At 40.3% G+C, this 19,162-nt stretch overlaps 1 protein-coding gene across 1 annotated transcript in view; it reads left to right on the forward strand.

Annotated features, from left to right (window-relative positions):
- Positions 1-19,162, forward strand: part of papss1 (3'-phosphoadenosine 5'-phosphosulfate synthase 1) — a 43,655-nt gene that overhangs the window by 13,551 nt on the left and 10,942 nt on the right. The window contains exons 5-10 of the mRNA XM_007234306.4: positions 1,656-1,774; positions 2,918-3,031; positions 4,352-4,463; positions 6,785-6,990; positions 15,730-15,865; positions 16,683-16,951. Coding sequence (XP_007234368.3) covers positions 1,656-1,774; positions 2,918-3,031; positions 4,352-4,463; positions 6,785-6,990; positions 15,730-15,865; positions 16,683-16,951 — 956 coding nt within the window. The remainder of the gene's footprint in view (positions 1-1,655; positions 1,775-2,917; positions 3,032-4,351; positions 4,464-6,784; positions 6,991-15,729; positions 15,866-16,682; positions 16,952-19,162) is intronic.

The following is a 19,162-nucleotide window of genomic DNA, read 5'->3' on the forward strand; positions in this document are numbered from 1 at the left end:
TGGGCTAAGGAGAGGCAATCATGGACTGTGGATGACTGGATGAAAGTTATCTTCAGTGATGAGTCAAGAATCTGCATTGGACAAGGTGATGATGCTGGAACTTTTGTTTGGTGCCGTTCCAGTGAGATTTATGAAGAGGCCTGCCTGAAGAAAACAACCAAATTTCCACAGTCCTTGATGATATGGGGCTGCATGTCAGGCAAAGGCACTGGGGAGATGACTGTGGTTAATTCTTCTATCAATGCACAAGTTTACATTGACATTTTGGACAGTTTTATCATCCCTTCAATTGAACAGATGTTTGGAGATAATGAAATAATTTTCCAAGATGACAATGCATCGTGCCATAGGGCAAAAACAGTGAAGGCATTCCTTGGAGAAAGACACATTCAGTCGATGTCATGGCCTGCAAATAGTCCAGATCTCAACCCAATTGAAAACCTGTGGTGGAAATGGAAAAAAATGGTCCACAAGAAGGCTCCGACCTGCAAAGCTGATCTGGCAACTGCTATCAAAGAGAGTTGGCACCAAATTGATGCAGAATACTGTTTGTCACTCATCAAGTCCATGCCTCAGAGACTGAAAGCCGTTATAAAAGCCAAAGGTGGTGCAACTAATTACTAGTGATGTATTTTGAATCATCTTTTGTTTATCTGTTTTTCATGATTCCATACTTTTTTCCTCAGAATTGAGTGATTCCATATTTTTTTCCCTGTGGTTGGTCAATAAAAGTAACATTCACTGACTTCCACAATGTTTTTTCTTCATTTCTTTGAGTGGTCCTGAAAGCCAACAAGTTGCACTTTGGAATGACCTTATTATTGTATCATGTTTTTGATCAGAGTTTGTTTTACAGAATGAAATGTCCATACTTTTTGCCAGGGGTTGTGTATATATATATATATATAGTGCAGCTATGATAAAGTCAGAGAGTTAGGATTAAGTTACCAGTATTATTGCATAAGGACAAACAGTGAATAAATATCAAATAAATTGTAGATGAAAAGGTGAGAAATATTGCACGTTAAACATATTGCACAAATGGTGATGCAGAGATCCGGTACACATCGTGAATTTCAGGGTTCGTATGGCCATGAAAAATCTCAGTCATGGAAAAGTCATGGAATAAAAAAAAAAGCAATTTCCAGGCCTAGATAAGTTTTGAAAAAATACGCAGAAAGTTTTGAAAAAGTCATGGAAATTTTCTCTATAAATGTTTTTAATTTTTTGACAGAGAAGCTATTTTAAGCTTACAAATACATCAGATCAGTTAGTTAAGTAATTTAGTATTGAAGATTCTGTCTCAACATTGCTTAAAAATGTTTTATTTTTTAATCAAATTAATTCTAGGCCTGTTATCAATTTTGATTATAGTTTATAATATTTTAAGAATCCATGTCTGCACTGGTGTTTTAAAGATCGTGTGGTCATGAACATTTCATTTGAAGGCATGGAATGGTCATGGAATGTATTGTATAAAAATTTTATGCACATTTATTTTTTTGGACATCGGTCATTGATATTGTAGCAACTAGCAAGTGAATTTGTTAAGATATTGGCAAGATTAGATATTACAGATCGTTTTTTTTTTGATGAACTCATTAATCAGTACCTGCTGGCTGAACTAACACTTGTGTGTTTTTGTGTGTGGGCAGGATTTACAGGGATAGACTCTGAATATGAGAAACCTGAGGCTCCTGAGCTGGTTCTGAAGACGGACTCCTGCAGCGTAAACGAGTGCATCCAGCAGCTTCTCGACCTTCTGCAGGAGAGAGTGAGCTCACACGGCCTTACAATTCTCATATCTCTCATTAGAAGACTGGGCCAATACTGTCTGTACAATGCTGACTATTGCAGCTGTTAATCTGTACATTAATACTTCCCAAAAAACCCGTAGTGACAGATGTGTGTAAAAAAAAAAAAAAAAAAAGTTCTTTTAAAAAGCTGTGTAACGTTTCTTAAAGCACTCTCTCCTTCACTTTACACACTCATAAAGTCCCAAAGTGACGCATACTGAACATCCTGAGAACAGTGTGTAAATGTGTGTTCATGTCATTTTATTTACAGAATACAGGAGTGCTGGAGATAAAATTAGCCAGTTTAAAATGTTTATTTTCTGCTTCTACGGCTCTGTTTTATTTAGTTTCAACCATTTTTTTCAACCATTCAAATGTTTTAATGACATCTTTTACATATTATTACTATATATAACTATTTCTAGAACAAAAAATGGTAATAGTTTAAATAGTTTTTGTTTCCTCTACGTTACATGAGGATTTTAACCTTCAAAATATTTACAATCATGTGCCTAAAGTAAGAAATAAATATAAAGAAGCTGCTCACTGAATTTATCTGATTTAATTATGAATTTGGCATCAACATTCAGAAATACGTCTGGGCTCTTATGGGTTAATATCACACAATATTAAAAGCATTAAATAGTATTAGTAATGAAACATCAATACTTTGCGAATTTCGAAAGTCAGAAGACTCCAAGGATTCAAGGAGATTTATTGTCATTTCACATCACTTTTGATACATGAGGTGGAACAAAATTGTAATTCCCATGGTTCAGTTTAGACCCAAAGAGCAGTTAATGGATAAATGCAAAGAAAAAAATTTAGTAAAACATTACAATAATAAAATGGATAGATAAATACAATACAATATAGGAGTAGGGAAGTAGCAGCAACATGAGTCCAAGTGCAAATTGCTGTAGCAGCATGATGATTATGAATATGGATATCAGTAATATGAAAAGTGATAGTGAACAAAAATGTGAGCTAATTTTCTAATACCAATTTGGTTTTAGTACCAATTTTGGTTTAATGGTTAACCAGGTAAACAAATGTCATGGGAGATTCTCTTACATGCTTCTTCTCATATATAACTGATTACCTCTGTTGATACCTTTTAGGACATTGTACCTGTAGATGCTACATATGAGGTGAAAGAGCTCTACGTGCCTGAGAACAAGCTGGACTTGGCTAAGGCAGACGCAGAGACTCTGCCTGCTGTTGAGATTGGGAAGGTAGGTCTCAAGCCCCACACAGATGTTGTGCTACTATCTACAGTAAGGAGTGAGCAACAACATAAAAAATATTTATTAAAAAAAAAAATCATACATTGTGATTTGCAGATTTTTTTTTTTTTTTTTTTTAAGATTATGTCTCTCACAGTGGACATGCACCTAAGATGAAAATTTCAGACCCTTCCTTGATTTCTAAGTGGGAGAATATGCAAAGTCACAGGGTGTCCAAATACTCATTTTCCTCACTGTATAATTCAGTTTAGTTCAAACGAATGTTGTCACACAGCAGTTTAACACAGATCTGTAACCAAGGCTCTTATAAGCCAGTCAAGGTGATAGTTAGTCCTGGTTCCTGCCAAGGTTTCTTTCTCTTAGTTTGAAGGAGTTTTCCCTGCCACTGTTGCCACTATCATTGTGGTGCTTACTCATAAGAGTCATGCACCCGTATCTCTGTAAATCTGCTTTGTGAGTATGTTTGTTGTAAAAATTGGATTGAATTGATAGTAGCATGAAAAAGCACCCTCAGACAGAGAAGAAGAAATCTTGGGAGAAACAAGGACTATTTTAGTGATCTATAGGCGAGTCATTAACCGTGCACCGTGCAGCTGGATTTAGGGTGTGTCAGTGTGTCTTTGCTATCGTAAAGACTGGAAAAGTATGCTTTGCACAGTTTAAAATGCACAAAAGGCATTTACTAATTATATTAGCTTGTCATGGGTGTGTTTTGTGTATAACATGAAATCCCTTTATTCTCTTACTTTGGCGGATTGGTATTTTAACGGTGCAGTGCTTCTGCGCTTCTCAGTAGAGAAAACTGACCCACTGTCAGTTTCACGCTGCGAAGGTGCATGAGCAGCTCATTCACGGGTACAGTAGTGTTATGTTATTTAGTATTCTGTTTATTGTTGATGTAAAAGTTGGGTTTGTGCACTGCTGCATGTTCTTGCTGCATGTAAGCATGTTGAGAGTGCCTGTGTTGCCAAGATAGCAATGAACATCTGACCGGTGGTGACTTATGTCAGGGTTTTAATCAGTGAATGGTGCCAAGATAGAAACACGCCTGAAATGTACCTAAACACATCTCACACCTCACACCTTCCAGACCACCACGCCCGTCTTTGCTTCTTATACGAAGCAGGTGCAAGGCGTAAAAATAGGCTGTAGGCTGGGTGTAAGATAGCAATGAGAATCGCAACTCACCTTTTACAGAGTGTAAGATAGGGCTCTCTGTTTTTAGATTAAAACCTTTGAGTATTACAGCCAATAAACATTGAGTGTGATGTTTTACTGTTTACCTTTTACTCTTCTTTGCTCTTTAAGGTGGACATGCAGTGGGTTCAGGTGCTGGCTGAGGGCTGGGCCACTCCCCTCAATGGCTTCATGAGAGAGAGAGAGTACCTCCAGTGTCTTCACTTTGACTGCCTGCTGGACGGTGAGACTTTTAAGCTTTCTGTTTATTAACTCTTTTCTTTGTAGACCACAGTGCTAAATATGTTTTGCCTATTAAAGAAACCTGGGCAGTAGGGGAAGGTAAATCTATGTAGAAATCCCTGTTTAAAATGTCTGTCTTTTGGTTGTTTAGTGATTTTATTTGATTTTCACACCTTACTTAGTGCAGACCGATCAAACTAGTCAAGAGTAAATAGTATAAGTTGTGCCAGGGCCAAACTGCAGCACTAGAGGGTGCTGTTGATCAGCAGTATAAGTCCATCAAGCTCCCTTCATTCTGAGGATGCTGTGTCTTTGTGGTTGAAGCTCAGGGAATAGTGTTACTCTGAGCAAATGAAATTAAATGGAATATAAAAGTGAATTAGAGCTTTAATATAGGAGTCTCAGGTTCTGCTCCCTCAGGCCCGAGTCACGCTGATCTGACTCACCCGGGGCTTTCTCAGAGTTACGGGGATGTAGGCGGCTGAAATAAAAGGAAAGAGCATGTGCCGTTTTGATTATGGGAGAAGGCAGATACGCTGAGGGGCTTTTTAGGAGGTAATCTGCTTCCCCTGTTTATGGAACTGTGTAATTATAACAATTTCCCCACATCAAGTTTGAGTTTCCAAAAAAGAGTCAGTTCAGTTTTATTGCTCCATAACACTGACCCTTCCGCTGTGTGTGTTGTGTTGCCAAACATTCCTGCGTGCACACACATATGTACATACACACAAACACACACACATTGTGATGTCTATAAACAGATTTTATGAAAGTAAGATTATATGGACTTGACAGCCACACCTTTGATTTCTCTCGTCTAATAATAATAGTTATTCTGTACAATACCTGCTGATACTGAATACTGAACTATAGCAACTCTGCCTCTTCACAACTTTAAAACTGATGCTCTCAAACACATTAAGAGACGAGAAATTCAAGTAATGAACTCTTAACATTTTCAGCACAGCTGTTAACTGAAAGCCTGAATTCCTCATAAAGCTGACTGAGACAAACCAGCTAAAATGTGCAACTATGAAAAGCAAGAGGTGCTACTTTTAAGATTGTAAAATATAAAACATATTCTGCTTTGTTTAAAACCTTTTTTGTATACGAAATAATTTCATATGTTTTTAAAATAATAAACGCTGGTTTTAGGGTTGTTTAAACTTTTGTTAAAAACTTTACTAGGGTTCCCACAGGTCCCTAAAAAGTCCTAAAATGTCTTAAATTAAAATCTGGGTAATTAAGGCCTTAAATTAACTGTAAATTTGCTGTAGGTATTACATTTTCAGATGGTGTGTTTAATATCTGTGGGAAAACTAAGTTGCCCATCGTAAACATCTAATCTGGGGAGAGAACTAAGGTTAGCAAAGAGCTAGCTAACATTAGTAGCTAGCTAGCTGACATGCTAACTTTAGCGGTGAGCTAGCTAACATACTAACTTTAGTGGCGATCTAGCTAACATACTAACTTTAACAAGCTAAAGCAAGCTAGCTAACGTCACCAGGGATTAAACTAAGGTTAGCAGAAAGCTAGCTAACATAAGCAGCGAATCAGCTAACATACAACTTTAGCAGCAAGCTAGCTAACATACTAACTTTATAAAGCTAAAAAGAGCTAGTTAATGTTACCAGGGATAGAACTAAGGTTAGCAGAGAGCTAGCTAACATAAGTGGCGAGTTTGCTAACAAAGCAGAAAGTTAGCTTACATTACCGGGGAGAGGACTAAAGAAATTATGAGTACATTGTTGAGTCTTAAATTATATTTATTGAGGTCTTAAAAGGTCTTAAAAATCATTAAATTTGACTTTTAAAATGGTGCAAGAACCTTGTTTACATATTAAGCAATACTATTTTACTTTTTCTACTTTACGAGATATTTGAGAGGTCTTAACTAGGTATTCGGGATGTTGGCCTGCCTCTGCCAGAGCTGTTGGATGAGAGTGATGAGAGTGAGTGAGTGGGCTCCTCAGCCAGTGCTGGGATGCTCTTAGGCTCTTGTCTTATGGGAACCATCTGCTTCAGCTACTTTGTGAAGCTTTAGAGAAGATCCTGAAAGGCATGTTTTGAAAAGTTCCCAGCTCATGTTGGTTCAATCAAGGTGTAGAAGCCAATGAATCTGCCCAACACAAATATCAGCCTTTCAGCGCTTCACAAAAGCACAAGCAGCATTCAAATAAAGCTATGTGGTTCTCTTGCCCTCCCCCTCTCTCTCCTCTCCCTGTATATATGTAACCATACCTACCTTTTTCTCCTGGGTTTTTTCTCCTGTGAGCTGCTGATGTATGTGGCGTGTGTTTGACCTTTGCCCTCTCTCCATAGGAGGGGTTATTAACATGTCGGTGCCGGTGGTCCTGCCCGTCTCTGGCGCAGACAAGGAGCGTCTAGACGGCTGCACAGCGGTGGCGCTGGTGTACGGTGGCCGGCGGGTGGCCATCCTGCGAAACCCAGAGTTCTACGAGCACCGCAAGGAGGAGCGCTGCGCCCGGCAGTGGGGCACCACCTGCAAGGACCACCCCTATATCAAGGTCAGAGGCTGTGGAATGTGGAGGGTAGCATCACTAGAGAGCTTTTAGTCACATGACATGTTCTAGGGAGCAGGTGGGGTATTTGAAAAACAAATTTACTAGACGTTTCTACTGGTACGCCTTCCTGTAATGTTCATTAATTTTTTCAAAATTTAACATTTGTCTGAATACTGAACATGTTTTTTCTCAGCCTGAATGCATTTTGTTCTGCTTTTCAAAACTACATAACTGATACATGATACTAAAAATGCACTTCAAGTATATCTGTATATTCAGGTTTAAAGTAAAATAAATGATTCTGGACATATATAACCTCTAGTAAAGTCTCTAGTACATATTTAATAGGAATTATTATTAAATTAAAATTAGGGGTGGGTGATATGGCACAATATTTCAGGGTATAATATCGTTTCCAATAAATTTAAAAATGTTGACCATATTATTGTGTACAATACGATATGGCACACTCCATATCTCAGCTGACCAACCATCACAAGCGCAATACCAAGACCTTAGCGGTACAAATCTAATCGTGAATTTATTTCAGCTGTGTTGTTCTAGTCGCATATTTACTTCAGCAGTGCAATTTTAATCATAAATATACCTCGGCCTATTGCAATTAATTGCTTTATCAGTTTATTATACAATATATTTGCACAACCTCAATCATTTTACTTATCGAGGAAAATAAATGTAAATGAACCGATATGTCAACGATAAGACACTGGTTTTAGATGTAATATTAGAGAAAACACTGCATAAATTAGTCATTGCTCTATGAATTGAATTGAATGTCTTTCCATTTTTTGGGATTTTCAGCCAAAAAATAGGAATCATGAATCCAAATATTCACTGGCTACCTACAAATAAATATACCTCTTTTTCTAGTCATTGGACAAATAACTACAGGTACAGACTAGGGATGCATGAATAATGATTCTGAGCAGATACCATGCTAATAACAACTCCATTAGTCCACAAGTCCATTTCACTAATTTACATTAACAACTACACTATTACATAATGATACTGATTGCCTAATTATAAGTAGGTAATGGAAAATGTAATGGAGATTAAAAAAATACATAAAAAAATAGTATCGATGCATCCCTAGTACAGATATGATTTCTGTTTTAGTGGGAAATTTTCAAGTGTGCAGAAAGTGCACATTTGAAGGCAGGGGCTAAATAATGGGATCTTGAGGGCGCATTTGTGTTCGCTGTGCCCTAGGAAACTGATGGATCCCCAGGAGCTGTAGGGCTTCACAGTATGCAGCTCTGGCCCAGTCTTTTTTATTCTGATAGAAGACCTATCCATCACTCCGTAGTTCTCAGCTGTCGTTCGCTCCCAGTCTGTCTGTCTCTCACACTTTCCATAGTAATCCTTTTATCCCCTACCTCCTCCAGTTCACACATCTGTTTTGCTTGGATTTCTTGCTTAGCATTCTATTTACACAGTGTTCAGTCGGACCCCCGCCCCCACTCCCCCTCTCACCTTCCTCTTCCAAATATATCAGGGTAAATACTGAACGATTGTTTCCATCTGTGAACACGGACGAGGGGCTCAGGTAGACTTTAATGGTTCTCAAACCGGCCGGCTGTTCCAGTCCCCTCTTTTGCAGGGCGCCAGTGTAGGAAAGCTTATGGACTCTGGAACGCTCTGGCCCGTCTGCTTGTAACCACAATGAGGCCGTCCCCTGTGACCAATGACAATTGTAAAAATTACACTTCTTGAAAATACAGTAATGATCAAACCTGCGTGAGCCTTTGCTGGAATGGGATGTGAGGTGTGTACGCTCAGGTTGGGCTTCAGGGAGGAGGTAATTTGGGTAGAGGGACAATTTGGCTGCACTGTTTCACTGTGTTCCTTTGCTCTGAGAGGAAATAACCTGTCTGAGAATCTTTTAGCGGTCTGGCGGGAACTCCCTCGATTCCTGCTACAATGAAAGTAACCGGTGATAATATAAATGAGATATTAACACACCAAGACCTGACCATAGCTCTGTATTTTTAAGTGATTTCCCAGCTGTGACACGTTTGATTTAGGTACTCATTAGAGTGTGTGTTGCAGCAGGTTTGTATAATTTTTTTTTAAATAATTTTTTGCATTTTCTCCCCAATTTAAATAGCCAATTACCCAACCCACTCATTAGGACTCCCCCTATCACTAGTGATACCCCAAACACACCAGGAGGATGAAGACTAACACATTCTTCCTCCGTTACATGTGAAGTCAGCCACCGCTTCTTTTCGAGCTGCCGAGCAGCCAGCGCAGTTGGAGAAAAGCGCAGCGGCTTGGTTCCGGTACATCAGCTCACAGACATCACCCTAGGAGTGATGTGGTGAGAGAGCGCTATCTACCCACCCGGAGGGAGCAGGGTCAATTGTGCTCCCTCAGTGCGCTGGCAGCTGATGACAAAGCTGCGAACCTGCGACCTCCTGCTCATAGTGGCAGCGCTTTTGACCGCTGGACCACTCGGCGCCCCAGCAGGAATACACTTAAACGTGCAGGACCAGGGTTTGGAATCTCTGATTATTTGTTGATCTATATGGTTTGATCTAAATGTTTTTGTAATGAGAATATCTTCCATTGGGTTAATTGGATCTGGGATCCATGAATACAGGCTGTTAAATTGACATGTAGTCAGCCTTAACAGAACCCAACTCCAGCATTTTAGAACTTTAACATAACTGCATTCTGACCCAATCTGGCATTCACAAAGTATAAGTATGTATTGTCCGAAAATGTTCATGTATACATTTGGTCAATTTGGATGTGTTGTGCTACCAGAGCTAATCTCCCTTAAGTGTTAATTTACAGTTACAGTAGATACAGAAATCAGCAGAATCTGTTGTACCTGTCCTGTGATGTGACGTCTGTGCACATGAAGGAGAGTCAAAGGAAAACATTTCTTCTTCAATTGTTTAAAGGTTGATAATAGCCTTCAAAAGGGCTGTACAGGACCATCTACAGCATATTTCTATCAATGTGAAGAACCCTTTAAACAGGCAAAGAGCATTTAAACCTCCAAACAATTCACTGAGTGGTCATGGTTCTGTTCCCTTACTAAAATACCGTTAAATAACAGTTTTATGAGTGTTGATTAAATGCAGACTGGAACCTCTTAAAATTGCTAGACTGAAACTGACTTTCCATTCAGATCTGACGAATTTTATGGACTTTTCAGAAAAGTCTGTGAAAGATATGAAAATGTGAGTTAAATCAGTGCTTCCATCAGGTACTGTTGCACTACCACTGGAAGATGTACAGTATGTATAATAAAGAGATTTGAAGGCATCTTTAGAGCAGTTTATCAGCTTTCTGTTAGCTGTACTCCAGGCGGAGTGGTCAGTGGCCAGTATTAGAGCTGATCTTGACCCCACTTCACCAGCACAAAAAGTTCTGATTAGCCTGAAGAATCCATTACGTCACCACTTATTGCTTCACTGTTTCCTGTTTTTCTTCTTTGTGTTTTACAATTTTTTTGTTTGTTTTTGGCAAAATTAAGCAATTTTAATTTTTTTTCCATTCAGGTTTGTCATGCTTCTTTTCAAAACCGACAAAAAAAGTTGGATAAAGATCCCATTTATGAGAACCTGACGCAAGCCAGACAAATGTCTGGGAAGTGATGTGTGACCACGACCAGATCAGCTGGGAACGGTTGAGTTCCGTCAGACTCGGACAAAAACATTTTAAGCTGCGTGTTTCTGTTTGTCTGTTTGGCAGCGGAGGAATGTGCACTTGTATTGGCAGTAGCATTGACGTATCTGACATTTGCTCAAGTGTGTGTCTGTGTGTCTGTGTGTGTGTGTCTCTGTGTGTGAGTATGCAGCTTGAGGCACTTACAGTATCAGTTATATTGTGTGTGAGTGTGTGTGTGTGTGATTCCTGGACTGAAGTTTGTCACTCAGCAGGGCCAGAGCTGAATAACCTGGGATCAATTGCAAGCAGTAAATCCACTTTCCTGTTTATTCCCTGGGTGTGTGTCTCTGTGTGTGTCTCTGTGTGTGTCTCTGTGTGTGTCTCTGTGTGTGTGTCTGTGTGTGTCTGTGCATCTGTGTTTGTCTCTGTGTGTGCGTTTGTCTGTGTGTTTGTGTTTGTGTCCGTGTGTATCTCTGTTTGTCTGTGTGTGTCCCTGTGCGTCTGTGTTTGTCTCTGTGTTTGTGTCTGTGTGTATCTTTGTTTGCCTGTGTGTGTCCCTGTGCGTGCGTCTCTGTGTGACCATGTCCGCGCGTCTCTGTGTGTCCCTGTGCGCCTGTGTTTGTCTGTGTGTGTGTGTGTTTGTCTGTGTGTGTCTGTGTGTATCTCTGTCTGTCTGTGTGTCTCTATATGTGTGTGTCCCTGTGTGTGTGTATATCTTTCTGTGTGTATATCTGTCTGTCTGTGTCTGTCTGTGTGCATCTCTCTGTCTGTCTGTGTGTACCTGTGTGTGTCTCTGTGTGCATCTCTCTGTCTGTGTGTATCTCTCTGTCTGTGTGCATCTCTGTGTATGTGTTTGTTTGTGTGTGTGTGTTTGTTTGTGTGTGTGTGTTTGTGTGTGTGTGTGTGTGTGTGTGTGTGTGTTCTGTGGTGGGGTCAGTGTTGTGCTAAATGAGTGGAGCGCTTATATGTAAGATGTGAAAAGTCACATGGGTGATTCTGAACTCACCATGCGTGCAGTTTCTCGTAATATAGGGTCTTTGGTAATGTGCGGATGGAGGTGGGGGGGGGGCTCAGATGTTTTATTGTACTGTACACTACACAAACTAAATATTGGAACATATTGCTTTTTTAACAAAAAAAACTCTTCCTAAAAAATCAGATTAATCACCATATTTTTAGACAACACAGTTCACATTCACACTCTGTCTTAAAACATACAACATCTGTGTAGTCACATGACTCCATCCTGCCCAGTTTGTGATATTGAAGCAAAATGAAACTCATCCGAGCCAACTGAGCAACAGCGCTCATATGTTCATAAAAATAATTGTTCTTTAATTATAGTTAAGGTAAAGTAAAATGTTTGATTAATCGTGATAGGCTCATATGTGCTTTCTTAATCTGAGCCGGAAGAGAGAAGACAGATGAGAAACAAGGCTCATATGTGCTTTCTTAATCTGTACTGGAAAAACACCATACACATCTACACCCTGGGACTCTTTTGCCTCTTTACTGTATATACTGTTTATTTGCACTCCTGGACACTTGTCACTTTACTGTACATCCTGTACACTTGCACTCCTGGACACTTTACTGTACATCCTGTACATTTGCACTCCGGGACACTTTACTGTACATCCTGTACTTTTGCACCCCTGGACACTACACTACGCACCTAACTTAAATATAATACTTGCACATGTTTATGTTTATGTTTAATAGTCATATCTACTAATACCTCCTATACTTAGTTTATTCTTTTACTGCACTACCTCATATCTACGACTGTTTACTTCCACACTTTCTATAGTTTTTTTTTATTTATATATTTATGTATATATTTTATTTAAGTCTCAATTTAGAATTTTATCCCTCAATAAGTGTATTGTACTACACTTATTGTTTGTTTCTACTGTGTTGTGTAATTGCTACTGGCTGCTAAATTTCCTTCGGGATCAATAAAGTATCTATCTATCTATCTATCTATCTATCTATCTATCTATCTATCTATCTATCTATCTATCTATCTATCTATCTATCTATCTATCTATCTATCTATCTATCTATCTATCTATCTATCTATCTATCTATCTATCTATCTATCTATCTATCTATCTATCTATCTATCTATCTATCTATCTATCTATCTATCTATCTATCTATCTATCTATCTATCATCTGATATTGAGACGAGGTTGTATCACTCAGCACTGCATGTACTGCTTGTATTACCTACAGTGTGCACATGTATAAGCTGTAAAGGAGTCTCTGCATTCGTAAAGGGAAGAATGGGTGTGAAACGGCTCTTTCGCTCTTAAATCTTAACGCTGAGCTGTAGATTGGTGTCCTCACAGTCCCTGCTGTTAACACTGAGTGCACTAACACTTCAGAGGATGTGTCAGCTGTCGGCTTAGCAGCGGAAAAAGTGTGCAAGAGTTACAGCCTGAATCACGACTCTTTAGACACATTCTAATGCACTTTTGGGAGTTCAGTAAATCATTGCGGGACAGGGCTGTTCCAGAATCCAGGTCCTGCTTTCAAAGCAGTATTTGTGTGAAGTGTTGTCATGTTCAGAATCCTTTAAAAGTGTGAAAAGGAGGGGAAGATCACCAGAATTCACAATGAAGAGTGGAAAATACCATCACTACCTCTGGCTCATGCAACAAATATTCTGCAACTGAAATTATTTGACTGAAAAATGCAAAAAAAAATTACTAAATGAATGAATAAATTGGTGTTTGGTCGAATAAGTTATACAAAACAGAACTAATACAGAACGATTACTATTTTTATTTAAAGTCATATTGTGCTTAGTTGATGTCTGCTGGAATATTACAGTTTTAGGTGATCAATAAATATTTATTTAGGGATGCACAATGATCCTCTAGTGTTAATTAACCTGTTAATTTAAAAAGATGTTTTAAGGCTGTAAACAGTAAGTAAAGTTTAAAAAATGTATTTATCCAAATGCCTGTTTAAAACGGTGAGCCTTTAGACTTAAAACAGTCTATGTAAGGACCAGGTAGCTCAATATATGTGAAACAAAAATGTGAAAAATTTCTCAAAGGAATTTTATTGTTGAAAGAGTAGATGTAGGGTGTATAAATGTTACATTAATTTATAATGTTATATCAGGGTGTCTCGTCTTTCTGTAAGTTATACATTTGTATATCAGTATCGATGTCAGCATTGGCAGATACACTACTCACAAAAAGTTAGGGATATTCAGCTTTAGGGTGAAATTTCAGGACGAGCCTAAAATTCATTTAAACCTTTACAGGTGAACTTAATGTGACCTACTCTAAGCTTTTGAATGCAAATGTCCAACTGTTAAATGGTTCAGTACTTTTTGCACAAGTTGCTGTTCTCTAACGAGGAGCTTAACGGCAAAATTCACAACAGGTGTTTGATCCTCGAATGGACCAATAAATGTCTTGGTTCAATTAGAGCTGGTGTTTAAACAGTTGTCCTCATAATGCTGTTCACATTTTGACATCATGAGACCAAGACGACACCTAACAATAGATCAACAGTACCTTGCTATTGCGATGCTTCAAACGGGACGTTCTCAGACCGAAGTGGCCACTGAGCTTAGAGTGTCACAGAGTGTCATCAGCAGGTTGCAACAGAGATACAGAGAGACTGGAAGAGTCACAGAAAGGCGTAGAAGTGGACGTCCTTTGGCCACATCCCAGGCTGATGACCGCTACATTGTGAACAATGCCCTGAGAAACCGGATGATGAATGCCACTCAACTCCAGGCACGTTTAAGGGAGGTGAGAGGCACTCAAGTGTCACGTCAGACCATTCGAAACCGTTTACATCAGTGCTAGACGACCTGCAAGGGTACCTGACCACACCACCAGGCACAGGCATCATCGTCTTGCATGGGCAAGGGAGCATTTACGCTGGACGAGGGACCAGTGGCCCTCAGTGCTATTCTCTGATGAAAGTCGATTCACGTTGAGCAGAAATGATGGCCGGCAACGATGTTGGAGACGTCAAGGAGAGCGCTATGCATCAGCCACTGTTGTTACCAGACGAGCTTTTGGAGGTGGCGGTGTTACAGTGTGGGCAGGTGTGTCCAGTCGGTACAGAACTGCCCTACACTTTGTGAATGGTACAGTGACAAGCCCGTACTACCTGAATAACATCATTAATCCAGTGATTGTGCCCCTACATGAACAACACAGGCCTGATTTCATCTTCATGGACGACAACGCTCCAGCTCATCGAGGTCGCATCATCAGGGAACGGCTGTTGGAGACTGGTGTACCTCAAATGGAATGGCCTGCACTTTCTCCAGACCTGAATCCTATTGAAAACCTGTGGGATCAGCTGAGTCGCCTTGTAGAGGCCCGAAATTCTGCACCCCAGAACCTCAATGACCTGAGGGCTGCCCTTCAAGAAGAGTGGGATGCCATGCCTCAGCAGACAATAAGTTGACTTGTGAACAGCATGAGACGTCGTTGTCAAGCTGTAATTGATGCTCACGGGCACATGACAAGTTATTGAGACATTTAATTTTTTTTAATGGGGTTTACCCACCATTGTTGTTAACTTTTGTTTCAATAAATTGTTTGATTTGAGAAAATCACCAGCGCATCCTTTATGATATGATATCACTGTAGTGTGAACTTTTCACATTTTCCATAAATTTCACCTGAAAGCCAAATATCCTTAACTTTTTGTGAGTAGTGTATATGAAATGTATAATATTGGTTATTAGCATCGGCTCAGAATTCCAACATTGATGCATCCCTATATTTTTATTTTATTGTAATTTAGTTTTTTTTTTCTATGAAAAGCAAGACAAAAATATGTTTAGTCTATTTAATATATGCAATAGTGAAACAAATGTTGGGAAACCTTCCTAAAAATGTATTCAGTATTTTGTCTGTGGCCAGATGTTTAATTTTTGACATTTCTGTTTCAGCAAAAATGATGCCTTAGTGTTTGAACCTTTGCAGCGTGTTCTTTACTAAACATCCTTAAAATAAGGATACCAATACCACAGAGGTATTACCTTTGAATTCCTGAAGATCTCAGCGTAGTTTTTCTGAAGTTGTTTTTTTTTTGTTGTGTGTTTGTGTTCAGATGGTGATGGAGAGCGGTGATTGGCTGGTGGGAGGAGACCTGCAGGTGTTGGACAGGATCTACTGGAATGATGGACTGGACAATTACCGCCTCACTCCCACTGAACTCAAACAGAAATTCAAAGAGATGAACGCAGGTAAGAGATTGCATCTGTGAAATACACATCAGAAGCCAGCAGGTTGTCACAGTTGTCGTCACGGTTTGCACTAAAGAACCTAGTATTCTTCGTTTCCCGCTGTGAAAGAATGTTTCTGGTTCTGGAACCTACTTTTGTTGGTTGAAACAGCAAGCAGTTCAAAATTTGGTTCGTGAACAAGAATGGTGCCGGTTCCATGTCAGGGAAAATCGTTATTTTGGACCCTGGAGCAAGTGCCTTAACATTTTCTGTTAATTTTTGTCCTGTTTTTATCGCATTTGGATGGCCAGTTACTCTAGATACTCTATAGTCCTCTGATACAGGTCTCTTTAGGGGTATCCAGCGCTAACAGACACCTATGATGACTAACATCACTGTAGAAGTGACAAGGGTAGACCGTACCATTTCTCCATCCATAGAGATGGAAGATGTTTGTGCTCTCTCAGACTCTGGCTGCTGATGGCAAACAGCATGAACCTGGTATTCGAATCGGTGATCCTCAAATCATACTGCCAGTGCCTTAAACCCAGTTTATACTTTTATTTCAAACCTACACTGTAACCTAAGCCGTAGCCCGACGTGTGACATGGACAGCAGCAGCTGTGATTGGTCCGCTAAACTGGTTTAAACTGCAGAGTAATTGGACAGAGAGACTGAAAACCCTTTTTCCAATTTTTTTATGTGCTCTTATTGGTAACATCTGACAGGAAACCCTAATCTGATTAAGTGTTTATTTTGCATTTGATTGCAGCTTCATTGATCAGAAAAAATAACTTCTCCTTCTCTCTCTCTTTCACTTTCTTTCTTTCCTCCTCAGATGCAGTGTTTGCGTTCCAGTTGAGAAATCCGGTCCACAACGGTCATGCGCTGCTCATGCAGGACACTCAGAGGCGTCTGATTGAGCGCGGTTATCGGCGGCCCGTGCTGCTGCTGCACCCGCTGGGCGGCTGGACCAAAGATGATGACGTGCCGCTGCCTTGGCGTATGAGACAGCACGCCGCCGTACTGGAGGAGGGCGTGCTGGACCCCAACTCCACCATCGTGGCCATCTTCCCTTCTCCCATGATGTACGCCGGCCCCACTGAGGTAAGCAGACTGGAGCATGAGCTGTCTGATATTAGTGCAGGTTTTAACTGCCCCCTTAATATGAATGAAGTTACACTTTTATATAGCGCCTTTCTTGAAACCCAAGGACGCTTTACAATTTACACATTTTACACACAACCATTGATACTCAGCACTCATCCACACACCGGAGAGAAGCGGCAGCCAATAGCGCACTGCCTACTCTCAACCGGAAACAACTATCCACCTGGAGGACTGCACTACAGCATTTTACCCAGGACAGAGTGCCAATTAATAATTTACATACCCACAAACTTGCATACATACCACACACTTACACATGCACACCAAATCAGATTTTTCTGGGCATTTTAGAATATCCAATTTATCTGATCTCCATGTTTTTGGACTGTGGGTGGAAACCAGCGTCCCTGGAGAAATCCCACGCAGACACAGGGAGAACATGGAAACTCCACCCAGATAGGGACTTGAACCCAAGTGCCCAGTCCTGGGAACATTAGCAAACACGCTAACCACTTAGCCACCGTGCCGCCAATATGACCTCTGTTTACAGATGAAGACACACCTTTAACTAAAAGAGCCAATCAGCTTGCTTGTTATGCCAGGTGGTGCAGGGCTGATGATACTGTATTGCTTCTGCGGACACACAATTATAAAATATCTATAACAAACAAAAAACAAGCTAAATAAAATAATTGGGACAAATGTACTAAAAGACGAATAAAATGGATATTTTATATGTTATATATATGTTATATATAACAGTAACAGTAGCATAACTATTTTCGTGCAGTGTTTAATTAATTATATTAAAAAGGTGCTATTAGTTTTTTCTGCCAGTCCATAGAACACTGTAGTCAGACGTCTGTAGTCAGAAAACACTTTTTCTTTAAAATTTCATGGTGTTTTATGTCCTTACTAAAGAACCTTTTGAAGAACGGTTCTCTCAGTAAGTCTGAAGCACACAGTTCCGCGGCACGCTGTGTTCTCTCTGGTGCATTAGCTGATATGCTAGGCTGCTGCGTAGCATCAGTCCCTCAACGCCTGAAACGGTCCTGAAGTGCAGAGCCTCGTGAGATCGGCCACATGAGTGAAGCTGCAGACAGCCGAGACAGGCTCATCAGGTACACACGCCTGCGAGCCGGCCGCTCGCATTTGATTTATGCCGCTCTCCGCTGCCTTTAAACACAACCAGCTTTCTCCGAGCCGATCCCGCAGCGGCCTCCGCACACACCGCGGCCCGAGAGAGAGACAGAACCCTAGCAGCGCTCCTCCGACACAAATTGTCGCTGATGGAATATACTCTATCTGTTTTGAAGTCCGCTGTCCTTTAATCATTTGTCCGGGGACATTAGTGGTTTATTAAGAGCAGACAGGGCTCTGGAGCTCTGAAGCTCTGAAACGAGCCCGCAGGAAGCGACTATTACACTCAGTGAGTTACGAGGAGGAAGCGAAGGACCTGTTCACTCTCACAAACGCACATCTCCTCTGATAAAGGCCAGTACAGATCGTGTGTCTCTGTCCAAACAGGCCTGAGCACACAGCCTTAGATGTCTCTACTCAGAACCGAACGTGTTTTGGCGGAACTGTTCTTTCTCAGAACAACTTCTCCACTTATCCTGTTCAGAGCTCATTTATCAGACTGTGACTAATTTAGCTTTTACTGGGAAAGAGGCACTGGTTCTGAAACTCATTCTGTTAGTAGGCATGTATATGTTTTTTGTGTTATAGCTTCATATGAATGTAAAATCGAATTAATCCAGCTATTTAAATGTGCAACTTTTGATCATTTTGTGCAAATCATGCCTAACCAAACTAGCATACTAAGCGTATTCCCTGACACACCTTTTCTACTATATATCAAGCATTAGGCTCCCCCTACAGTTGTAGAGTGTAATAAATATTTCAGGCGGGTTAGTTTCTCTTTCTCGTTTTTTGGCTTTCACAGACATATTCAGTCTCTTTCCAGCTTCTGCCAGCCGAGAGTGTCTGTATGTTAGTTTGTAAAGAATGAACCAGTAGTTCTTGTAGAACTGTTAGAACTAAAGGTCGGAAAGCAGGTCGCAGTTCTCACGAGCGTTGGTCGCTGCCGTCTCGGAAAACTTGCAGAGTCTGGTTTGAGCTCAGAGGAGCTGCGGCACAGACACGAGAGCACCGCTATTCCTCCTATTACACCTCAATGCAGTGCTGCAGTAAGTTTCAAGCTGTAAC

The sequence above is a fragment of the Astyanax mexicanus genome, chromosome 7 (assembly GCF_023375975.1).
Source record: "Astyanax mexicanus isolate ESR-SI-001 chromosome 7, AstMex3_surface, whole genome shotgun sequence".
Taxonomy (NCBI): Eukaryota; Metazoa; Chordata; class Actinopteri; order Characiformes; family Acestrorhamphidae; genus Astyanax; species Astyanax mexicanus.